This window comes from Cherax quadricarinatus, chromosome 78 (assembly GCF_038502225.1).
Source record: "Cherax quadricarinatus isolate ZL_2023a chromosome 78, ASM3850222v1, whole genome shotgun sequence".
Taxonomy (NCBI): domain Eukaryota; kingdom Metazoa; phylum Arthropoda; class Malacostraca; order Decapoda; family Parastacidae; genus Cherax; species Cherax quadricarinatus.
This window is the reverse complement of record NC_091369.1, coordinates 5,454,273-5,466,772: the sequence shown is the minus strand read 5'-3', so window position 1 is coordinate 5,466,772 and position 12,500 is coordinate 5,454,273. Positions and strand designations below refer to the sequence as shown.

Genomic DNA, 12,500 nt, shown 5'->3' with positions numbered 1-12,500 from the left:
GACTGTCACGTTCATAATGAACGTGACACACCAACACAGGACTGTCACGTTCATAATGAACGTGACACACCAACACAGAACTGTCACGTTCATAATGAACGTGACACACCAACACAGGACTGTCACGTTCACTATGAACGTGACACACCAACACAGGACTGTCACGTTCATAATGAACGAGACACACCAACACAGGACTGTCACGTTCATAATGAACGTGACACACCAACACAGGACTGTCACGTTCATAATGAACGTGACACACCAACACAGGACTGTCACGTTCATAATGAACGTGACACACCAACACAGGACTGTCACGTTCATAATGAACGTGACACACCAACACAAGACTGTCACGTTCATAATGAACGTGACACACCAACACAAGACTGTCACGTTCATAATGAACGTGACACACCAACACAAGACTGTCACGTTCATAATGAACGTGACACACCAACACAAGACTGTCACGTTCATAATGAACGTGACACACCAACACAGGACTGTCACGTTCATAATGAACGTGACACACCAACACAGGACTGTCACGTTCATAATGAACGTGACACACCAACACAGGACTGTCACGTTCATAATGAACGTGACACACCAACACAAGACTGTCACGTTCATAATGAACGTGACACACCAACACAAGACTGTCACGTTCATAATGAACGTGACACACCAACACAAGACTGTCACGTTCATAATGAACGTGACACACCAACACAGGACTGTCACGTTCATAATGAACGTGACACACCAACACAGGACTGTCACGTTCATAATGAACGTGACACACCAACACAAGACTGTCACGTTCATAATGAACGTGACACACCAACACAGGACTGTCACGTTCATAATGAACGTGACACACCAACACAAGACTGTCACGTTCATAATGAACGTGACACACCAACACAAGACTGTCACGTTCATAATGAACGTGACACACCAACACAGGACTGTCACGTTCATAATGAACGTGACACACCAACACAAGACTGTCACGTTCATAATGAACGTGACACACCAACACAGGACTGTCACGTTCATAATGAACGTGACACACCAACACAGGACTGTCACGTTCATAATGAACGTGACACACCAACACAGGACTGTCACGTTCATAATGAACGTGTTGACTCTGCTGACACTTGTTACAAACACTACCTCATGCTGGTCTGTAATAATACTAATAATAATAATAATAACAATAATAATAATAATAATAATAATAATAATAATAATAATAATAATAACAATAATAATAATAATAATAATAATAATAATAATAACAATAATAATAATAATAATAATAATAATAATAATAATAATAATAATAATAACAATAATAATAATAATAATAATAATAATAATAATAATAATAATAATAATAACAATAATAATAATAATAATAATAATAATAATAATAACAATAATAATAATAATAATAATAATAATAATAATAATAATAATAATAATAATAATAACAATAATAATAATAATAATAATAATAATAATAATAATAATAACAATAATAATAATAATAATAATAATAATAATAATAATAATAATAACAATAATAATAATAATAATAATAATAATAATAATAACAATAATAATAATAATAATAATAATAATAATAATAACAATAATAACAATAATAATAATAATAATAATAATAATAATAATAATAATAATAATAACAATAATAATAATAACAATAATAATAATAATAATAATAATAATAATAATAATAATAATAATAATAATAACAATAATAATAATAATAATAATAATAATAACAATAATAATAATAATAATAATAATAATAATAATAATAATAATAATAATAATAATAATAATAATATAAGGTGGTCATGGGTGGTTATCAATATTAAGATCGTCTGAGTCTGGTTTATATTACCACAAATTTTCACTAAACTTTCTTCTTAAGTCTCAAACAATGTTGATTATATATTGTTAGTGATGTTATTGTTAACTTTATTTTGTTAGTTGTTATTGTTAACTTTATTTTGTTAGTTGTTATTGTTAACTTTATTTTGTTAGTTGTTATTGTTAACTTTATTTTGTTAGTTGTTATTGTTAACTTTATTTTGTTAGTTGTTATTGTTAACTTTATTTTGTTAGTTGTTATTGTTAACTTTATTTTGTTAGTTGTTATTGTTAACTTTATTTTGTTAGTTGTTATTGTTAACTTTATTTTGTTAGTTGTTATTGTTAACTTTATTTTGTTAGTTGTTATTGTTAACTTTATTTTGTTAGTTGTTATTGTTAACTTTATTTTGTTAGTTGTTATTGTTAACTTTATTTTGTTAGTTGTTATTGTTAACTTTATTTTGTTAGTTGTTATTGTTAACTTTATTTTGTTAGTTGTTATTGTTAACTTTATTTTGTTAGTTGTTATTGTTAACTTTATTTTGTTAATTGTTATTGTTAACTTTATTTTGTTAATTATGAGTTAATATATATATATTGTCCCCTCTCTCCCTCCCTCTCTACTTCCCCTCTCTCCCTCCCTCTCTACTTCTCCTCTCTTCCTCCCTCTCTACTTCCCCTCTCTCCCTCCCTCTCTACTTCCCCTCTCTCCCTCCCTATCTACTTCCCCTCTCTCCCTCCCTCTCTACTTCCCCTCTCTCCCTCCCTCTCTACTTCCCCTCTCTCCCTCCTTCTCTACTTCCCCTCTCTCCCTCCTTCTCTACTTCCCCTCTCTCCCTCCTTCTCTACTTCCCCTCTCTCCCTCCCTCTCTACTTCCCCTCTCTCCCTCCCTCTCTACTTCCCCTCTCTCCCTCCCTCTCTACTTCCCCTCTCTCCCTCCCTCTCTACTTCCCCTCTCTCCCTCCCTATCTACTTCCCCTCTCTCCCTCCCTCTCTACTTCCCCTCTCTCCCTCCCTCTCTACTTCCCCTCTCTCCCTCCCTCTCTACTTCCCCTCTCTCCCTCCCTCTCTACTTCCCCTCTCTCCCTCCCTATCTACTTCCCCTCTCTCCCTCCCTCTCTACTTCCCCTCTCTCCCTCCCTCTCTACTTCCCCTCTCTCCCTCCCTATCTACTTCCCCTCTCTCCCTCCCTCTCTACTTCCCCTCTCTCCCTCCCTCTCTACTTCCCCTCTCTCCCTCCCTATCTACTTCCCCTCTCTCCCTCGTCTATTCCCTCTCCCTCCCCTCTGTCTCCCCCTCCCCTCTGTCTCTCCCTCCCCTCTCACTCCTTTAAGATCATGGCATCATGGGTATAATAAGATAATTTGACATGGTAAAAGTACTCTCGTGCCCCGTCTACCCACACACACATACCCTCTTGACAGTATCTACCACACGCTACCCTCCTTGACACTGTCTACCCACACACACACGCACTACCTTCCATGACACTGTCTACCCACACACACACACACACACTACCTTCCATGACACTGTCTACCCACACACACACACACACACTACCCTCCTTGACACTGTCTACCTACACACACACGCACTACCTTCCATGACACTCTCTACCCACACACACACACACACACTACCCTCCTTGACACTGTCTACCCACACACACACACACACACCACCCGCCTTGACACTGTCTACCCACACACACACACACACACACACACACACACACACACACACCACCCGCCTTGACACTGTCTACCCACACACACACACACTACCCGCCTTGACACTGTCTACCCACACACACACACTACCCTCCTTGACACTGTCTACCCACACACACACACACTACCCGCCTTGACACTGTCTACCCAGAAACTACCCTCCTTGACACTGTCTACCCACAAACTACCCTCCTTGACACTGTCTACCCACAAACTACCCTCCTTGACAGTGTCTACCCTCACACACTACCCTCCTTGACACTGTCTACCCACACAATACCTCTCACAGCACCCTGACCTTTTTATCCAGTCTGGATAAGGGGGTCACCGTGTTATTAAGAGAGAAGCGTCTCCAACAACTGGTAAGATATATACACTATGGGATGTAAGTCCCTCAGTGTATATACTACATTGTGAGATGTATATCCCTTAGTGTATATACACTGGTAGTTTACACTCACCACTATTTTAGGTATTAAAGTGTTCTTGACTGGTAGTGAACGAGAGTTATGCAGCCTTAATGACCCTCGTGTAGTAGATAGACTTTAAACTCCATTAACCGACCAACCAACCACAGGTCACTGTTAAACTGTTAAACTGCTGGACAAGTTTATCCTCGTAAGACCAGTGATAAACGTTCATATTTGAATGATTCTTCTCGGGTGTCTGTGTGTTCATCGTTAACTAAATAGCTGCGTTAATTGACGCTGTTTACAACGTCGGGAACCTGACGTATTTACATGATGCTAGAGACAGACTGGACACCCACTGCTGGTCTCCACTTAGCTCATTCCTATCTCCCTCACCCTCCCTCCGTTCCTCCCTCCTTCACTCTCTCTCTCACTCCCTTCCTCCCTCCTTCACTCTCTCTCTCACTCCCTTCCTCCCTCCTTCACTCTCTCTCTCACTCCCTTCCTCTCTCCTTCACTCTCTCTCTCACTCCCTCCCTCCCTCCTTCACTCTCTCTCTCACTCCCTTCCTCCCTCCTTCACTCTCTCTCTCACTCCCTTCCTCTCTCCTTCACTCTCTCTCTCACTCCCTTCCTCCCTCCTTCACTCTCTCTCTCACTCCCTTCCTCTCTCCTTCACTCTCTCTCTCACTCCCTTCCTCCCTCCTTCACTCTCTCTCTCACTCCCTTCCTCCCTCCTTCACTCTCTCTCTCACTCCCTTCCTCTCTCCTTCACTCTCTCACTCCCTTCCTCCCTCCTTCACTCTCTCTCTCACTCCCTTCCTCTCTCCTTCACTCTCTCTCTCACTCCCTTCCTCTCTCCTTCACTCTCTCTCTCACTCCCTTCCTCTCTCCTTCACTCTCTCTCTCACTCCCTTCCTCCCTCCTTCACTCTCTCTCTCACTCCCTTCCTCTCTCCTTCACTCTCTCTCTCACTCCCTTCCTCCCTCCTTCACTCTCTCTCTCACTCACTTTCTCCCTCCTTCACTCGCTCACTCCCTTCCTCCCTCCTTCACTCTCTCTCTCACTGCCTTCCTCTCTCCTTCACTCTCTCTCTCACTCCCTTCCTCTCTCCTTCACTCTCTCTCTCACTCCCTTTCTCTCTCCTTCACTCTCTCTCTCACTCCCTTCCTCCCTCCTTCACTCTCTCTCTCACTCCCTTCCTCCCTCCTTCACTCTCTCTCTCACTCCCTTCCTCTCTCCTTCACTCTCTCTCTCACTCCCTACCTCTCTCCTTCACTTTCTCTCTCACTCCCTTCCTCCCTCCTTCACTCTCTCACTCCCTTCCTCCCTCCTTCACTCTCTCACTCCCTACCTCTCTCCTTCACTCTCTCTCTCACTCCCTTCCTCTCTCCTTCACTCTCTCTCTCACTCCCTTCCTCTCTCCTTCACTCTCTCTCTCACTCCCTTCCTCCCTCCTTCACTCTCTCTCTCACTCCCTTCCTCCCTCCTTCACTCTCTCACTCCCTTCCTCCCTCCTTCACTCTCTCACTCCCTTCCTCTCTCCGTCACTCTCTCTCTCACTCCCTTCCTCTCTCCTTCACTCTCTCTCTCACTCCCTTCCTCTCTCCTTCACTCTCTCTCTCACTCCCTCCCTCTCTCCTTCACTCTCTCTCTCACTCCCTCCCTCTCTCCTTCACTCACTCTCTCACTCTCTTCCTCTCTCCTTCACTTTCTCTCTCACTCCCTTCCTCTCTCCTTCACTCTCTCTCTCACTCCCTTCCTCTCTCCTTCACTCTCTCTCTCACTCACTTCCTCCCTCCTTCACTCTCTCTCTCACTCCCTTCCTCTCTCCTTCACTCTCTCTCACTCCCTTCCTCCCTCCTTCACTCTCTCACTCCCTTCCTCTCTCCTTCACTCTCTCTCTCACTCACTTCCTCCCTCCTTCACTCTCTCTCTCACTCCCTTCCTCTCTCCTTCACTCTCTCTCTCACTCACTTCCTCCCTCCTTCACTCTCTCTCTCACTCCCTTCCTCTCTCCTTCACTCTCTCTCTCACTCCCTTCTATAAGCCTTGCAAGATATAATATAATTAGTTTAAACCCATCTTTATTATTCTCTTTTATCTCTCGTCTGTCTGTGTTGAAAGTTACTGATGTCTTCCTGGTCAGTCTTACCTCAGACTTTTACCTCAGACTTCGCTAGGTCGTTCATAACAGACTTAATTCCTTTCCACGATGAGGCCTGATCTCAGACAGGGCCGTGGGGGCGTCGACCCCCGAAACCCTTTCCAGGTATACTCCAGGTATACTCCAGGTATACTCCAGGTATACTCCAGGTATACTCCAGGTATACTCCAGGTATACTCCAGGTATACTCCAGGTATATTCGTATTGCATTCATGAGTTTCCTTTCTTGACAGGTGTTGGGCGTGTCAGGAGAGTGTGGTGAAGGTACTGGTGATAGTGATGGTGACGACAGTGAGTGTCCCTCTGGATATGGTCAGTGTCTATATTTCTGCCCCATTTTGATGTTAATTTCTGTTATATATGTTTCTTTATTAACAGGAAAGAGAATATTTAACACAAATTCTCTCTCTCTTTCTTTAAGATAAGATTTTGTTGGGATTTCTAATTCCGGACGGTTAGCCACTCGGGATAACCAAAGAAAGCAGTGCGTCATCGAGGACTGTCTAACTTATTTCCATTGTGGTCCTCAATCTTGTCTCCCAGGATGCCACCCACACCAGTCCACTAACATACCGGTACCTAATTGCTTGCTAGGTGAACATGGGCAACAAGTGTCAGGAAACACGCCCAATGTTCCCACCCATGCCGGGGATCGAACCATGGACACTCATTGTGTGAAGTGAGAGCGTTGTCTACCAGGCTACTGGCCTACCGGGCCTGGTAGGTAAGTGGCCTAAACATGGACAAAATACAATGTTAACCTTACTGATGTTTGGTACATCGTGGCTCTGTATCAGTATCTCTTCAGCTCACAACCGAAGAACCTGGGTTCGATCCTGGGAAGGGTGGAGATAACTGGCATGTTTCCTTACACTTGCTGTCCCTGTTCACCTACCAGTAAATAGGTACCTGGGTGCTAATAAACTGTTGTGGGTCGCATCCTGGGGACTAAATTACAAAGGACACCAGTGGAAATAAGACAGACAGTTCCCACTGGGTTACTAACCTCCCGGGTTAATAATCCATTTTTTTTATCTAACTTAACCATTAATAAGATATAAAGTAGTTTACCAATTAATTGACGTCTAGTGAACGTTTTCTATGAAGTCAGCCGAAAAGAAAACAGGAACTGAAAAAATCTAAGTAATCGCTAACTATTGTAACTTGTTAGTCACACCTAGCACTGACATCTGTCTCTTAGACCAAGTATATTGATTGGCTGGCCACAACATCAGCTTAGCCAGCTTAAGTAAGCTTGCTGAGATGTACAATTGTACATGCTTAATAACAGCCGAAATTAGTATCTTTCGTTTGTATATAATTAACCAAAATAACGTAAACTGAAGAAACCAAAGACCTTAATGAAAATAAGTCACTTTGACTTTTTTTTGTGTTATCATGGAGGGTAATCTAGACATATGCTGCTATGTATGATAATTTATGTAACTGTATTTATGTGTATCTGTACCTTAATAAACTTATTTATACCTTAAGAGTACGAACAGACATGGACCATTACTTATTATCAAGCCACAGATGGTCAGGGATCAGATCCAGCTGTCAGGTGGACATGGTAAGTGACCTATACCATCTTGGTCCAGAAATAATAAGACAGAGAATAGAGAACTCACCTTGACTTAAGGGTACGTCAGTTCCCATGTTTTCTAATGTTATTTTCCTCTATAATCTATCTTGCCTATAATTACTATCACATTTGATTTGTCTGTTTCGTAAGGCGAATCCAGGATCTTTATTCATGGTATAACTTAACAAATCTTGATGATTAATTGTGTTGTAGAAGTCTGAGATGTGCTCAGACTTCTACAACACAATTGTTTTCTAGGATTGTTTTCTAGGATTGTTTTCTAGGATTGTTTTCTAGGATTGTTTTCTAGGATTGTTTTCCAGGATTATCCAGAAGGTTTCTTACTGGGGGGAAATAAGAAAATGGAGAAGTTGATCAAAGAAGATGGAAGACATTTACGGTTGGCATTCTTCAGCTTCCTGGTAGCCACATTAGTCTTGGTGTCTGCGGCACCACACACACCATCACTACACATGTTGTGTGATACAAGATGGGTGTCTATTAACAGTCCAATTATATATAATAATAATCTTTATTTTTCCATGTACATGATACAACTTATACAGACCATAGCTAACATCAGTGACTTACTACATAGAAAGTCCGTTGTTTTGCAAAGCATTTCGGGCAAATTAGGTTAAGCTTTTAGTCCTCAGGATGCGACCCACACCAGTCAACTAACACCCGGGTACCTACTTGCTGCTAGGCAAACAGGGACAACAGGTGTCTTAAGTAAACACGCCCTAATATTTCCACCCGTACCGGGGATCGAACCAAGGACCTAACTGTGTGAGCTAAGTGCGCTACTAATCGAGTTACGGGATGCCTGGCAGTGTAAACAAAAGCTTCGTGTGGTGCTGGTGCAGTGTTGTCTGTCCTCTTGTCTACTTCTGTCCACACGGTCGCTCAGGAAATTTTGCCCCCCCCCCAAAAAAAAAAACACCCCTTTTATGCATTATGTGACTGTCATATGAAAAGTCTCACAGCATAATAAATGAATTTGGAGTCTTTGTCATCTAAAATATTTGCTGAAGAGGGTCCCAGAAGGGGATCGAAATATACAGATTAATCAATATTTTGAGTTTCTGTCGTAAGAAGGTTATAAGAACATAAGAATTATTGAGTATTAAAAAGTGTTTATTGTACTTCAGTTATTCATGATTCATTAACTAATTTCTTAGCTTTTAATTACGAGACACCGATTAATCTTGTGTTCCCAAATAATTCAACTCTACCGTGATGTGCTGACTGTATTGTTCTGCATTTAGCAGCAAATAGGTACCTGGTAGTCGATGTCGAGGTCGATCCTGGGGACAAGATTAAGACCCAATGGAAATAAGTAGACAGTCCTCATGACGACTGACTTTCTTGGTTATCTGGTGTACCTCCGGTTAAAAACCCGAACGAAATCTTATCTTATCTTATCTTCCTGTGTGATGTACAAGTGGATGCACTGATTGTGCACCTGTTGTCTCCTCTACATAATGTACAACAGCTTAGTGTACTAATTGTACACGTGTTGTCTCCTGTACGTGATGTACAACAACGGTATGTACTGACTGTACACCAGTTAAGATAAGATAAGATTTCGTTCGGATTTTTAACCCGGAGGTTAGCCACCAGGATAACCAAGAAAGTCAGTGTCATCGAGGACTGTCTAACTTATTTCCATTGTGGTCCTTAATCTTGTCCCCAGGATGCGACCCACACCAGTCGACTAACACCAGGTACCTATTTGCTGCTAGGTGAACAGGACAACAGGTGTAAGGAAACGTGTCGGAATGTTTCCACCCGCCGGGAATCGAACCCGGGCCCTCCGTGTGTGAAGCGGGAGCTTTACCCACCAGGCTAAGTAAGGAGGTTTCCTGGTCTCGCTGTTATCAGCAAAATAAGCCCGAGCGTCAATAAATCCCTTCGTCTGACTCTTCTTTAGGGTTATAAGTAACTGAGACTTATGTTACTATGTATGATAAGTGTAGTCTGGTAAAACTTGTGTGTCTGTACTTATGTGTAGCTGTATTAACTTTATTCTGTCGATTCTGGATAAGGAAGGCAAGATGTGGGGAACACACAGCCATGTTGATGTGATGATGTGGAGTGGTGGCTGCTATGAGGTTATCTGATGCTAAATGCTGAATTGTTACTCACATATTTATACATAATTATGGGCCCTGGAGACAAATGGTTTTTAGGATTTGACGTGCTGTTGGAGTGGGAGCAAAGTAACATTTATGAAGGGGTTCAGGGAAACCGGCAGGCCGGACTTGAGTCCTGGAGATGGGAAGTACAGTGCCTGCACTCTGAAGGAGGGGTGTTAATGTTGTAGTTTTATAACTGTAGTGTAGGCGCCTCTGGCAAGACAGTGATGGAGTGAATGATGGTGAAATCTTGTTTTTTTCGGGCCACCCTGCCACACCTTGGTGGGAAGCTGCCGATGTGTTAATAAATAAAAAATATAGGCCCTGATATTAGGTCACGCCAATTCTCCATCCTCCTCAACCTCCCTGGACATGAAATTGATGGTACTTTTTGCAACTAGACCGGGAAATGTTATGTTCCACATTAGGACGTAATCAGAATGCATTATTTCTTAATCTGGAGATTGATTTATTTTCCCAAGTCGAGTGATATAATGGTTGACCGGATGGAATTCCTTGGTGGGCCGGATATGGCCCATGGGACGTGTTGTGACTTACACCACCATCACATAAATATTGTAGTGTGATGTTTACGTGGCTGAATTCATTGTAGGTGTGAGAATGATAATGATGAAAAATGTCATTATTAAGAAGGACAGCAGCAGCAACAACAACAACAACAACAACAACAACAACAACAACAACAACAACAAACAAGGCTTTAATGGGATTACTAACCCTTGTGGGTTAGTAAGCCGGGATAGTTCATAAAAGCCAAGCCGTGTAGCTTATTCCTACTGGGGGTTCTTTGATCCCCTTCCTCAGGATGCTACCCCTACCTGTTGGCTGGGATCTAGCCCCGGATCCTTCGTTTGTGAGCTGCAGGTGCTACCATCATTGGTGGTGGTGGTGGTGATGGTAGTGGTAGTGGGGTCGAAAGGAGGGGGTGGTGGTGGTGGTGGGGGTGTGACCACCACCACTGATGACTGTACCACACGTGTGTGTGTGTGGTGGATGGTGGGGTGGGTGGGGAAGGTGGGGAAGGTGGAGTGGGTGGGGAAGGAGGGGGTGGGGACCCTTTGAATAAATCACCCTAACTCTACCCACGACACCTACTCATCACCCCCACTAACGCCCACCAGAATTCCACACCCCCTCACCACCATCAATTACCCCCACTGTTCATGTGAACGACTGTGACATCTATCACTGTGTTGCAGTGTGGCTGTTGATGTGAACTACTGATGAACTGTTTACAAGGGTTCTAAAGGAATGTAAAGAGGAACTTAGCAAACCTTTGGCTAATCTTTTCAACATATCACTACAAACTGGCATGGTGCCAGATAAGTGGAAAATGGCAAATGCAATACCTATTTACAAACCAGGAGACAGGTCCTTAGCTTCAAACTATAGACCAATAAACCTTACCTCCAGAGTGGGAAAATTTATGGAATCAATAACTGAGGAGGCAATTCGTAGCCATCTTGAAAGGCATAAATTGATTAATGAATCTCAACACGGTTTTACAAAGGGGCGTTCCTGTCTCACGAATTTACTAACTTTTTTGCCAAGGTATTTGAGGAGGTAGATCATGGTAATGAATATGATATTGTGTATATGGACTTCAGTAAGGCTTTTGATAAGAGTCTCACATCAGAGGCTATTGAGGAAAATTAAGGCATATAAAAGGACCCCAGTGAAAATAAGTCACTTTGTCTGACTTTTTTGGGTTATCCCAGGTTCTCTACACATATGCTGCTATGTACGACAATATATTTAACTGTACTTGTGTATACCTGAATAAACTTACACACGTAATAGGAGAAGAAATTTTATCCTGGGCAGAGGCGTGGTTGACAGATAGGCGGCAAAGAGTTGACATCAATGGGGAGAAATCAGAGTAGGGGCGCGTCACGAGTGGTGTTCCACAGGGGTCAGTGTTGGGCCCTTTTTTGTTCACAATTTATATAAACGACTTTAATGAGAGAATAAATAGCGACATCAGCAAGTTTGCTGATGACACCAAAATAGGTCGCCTAATTCATTCTAATGAGGACATTAGAGCACTCCAGGAAGATTTATATAGACTGATGCAGTGGTCGGAGAAGTGGCAGATGCAGTTTAATATAGACAAATGCAAAGTTCTAAATGTTGGACAAGAAAATAACCATGCCACACATATAAACTAAATAATGTAGATCTTAATATTACTGATAGCAAAAAGGATTTAGGAGTTCTGGCTAGCAGTAATCTGAAACCAAGACAACAGTGCATTAGTGTTCGCAATAAAACTAACAGAATCCTTGGCATCATATCAAGAAGCAAAAATAATAGGAGTCCTTAGGTTGTTCTTCAACTCTATTTGTCTGGATTTTGAACCCTACTGGCTCAAAATCCAGACAAATCTTATCTTATCTAATACCTGCTATTTATTTTCGCAACACTAACAACCTTCCTCCCCACACAGGGACGGTGGTGCGAGTCCGCAGGAAGGCAGCGGACTTGACGCTGTTGTGGCCGGATGCTGTGGTCCCTTATACCTTCCTGGCC

The 12,500-nt window shown here is 42.2% G+C and overlaps 1 protein-coding gene across 1 annotated transcript in view; it reads left to right on the top strand.

Moving 5' to 3' along the window:
* LOC128701628 (uncharacterized) overlaps positions 1 to 12,500 on the top strand; it is a 55,233-nt gene that overhangs the window by 8,197 nt on the left and 34,536 nt on the right. The window contains exons 2-3 of the mRNA XM_070101588.1: positions 6,461 to 6,539; positions 12,418 to 12,500. The exon at positions 12,418 to 12,500 is cut by the window's right edge and continues 1 nt beyond it. Coding sequence (XP_069957689.1) covers positions 6,461 to 6,539; positions 12,418 to 12,500 — 162 coding nt within the window. The remainder of the gene's footprint in view (positions 1 to 6,460; positions 6,540 to 12,417) is intronic.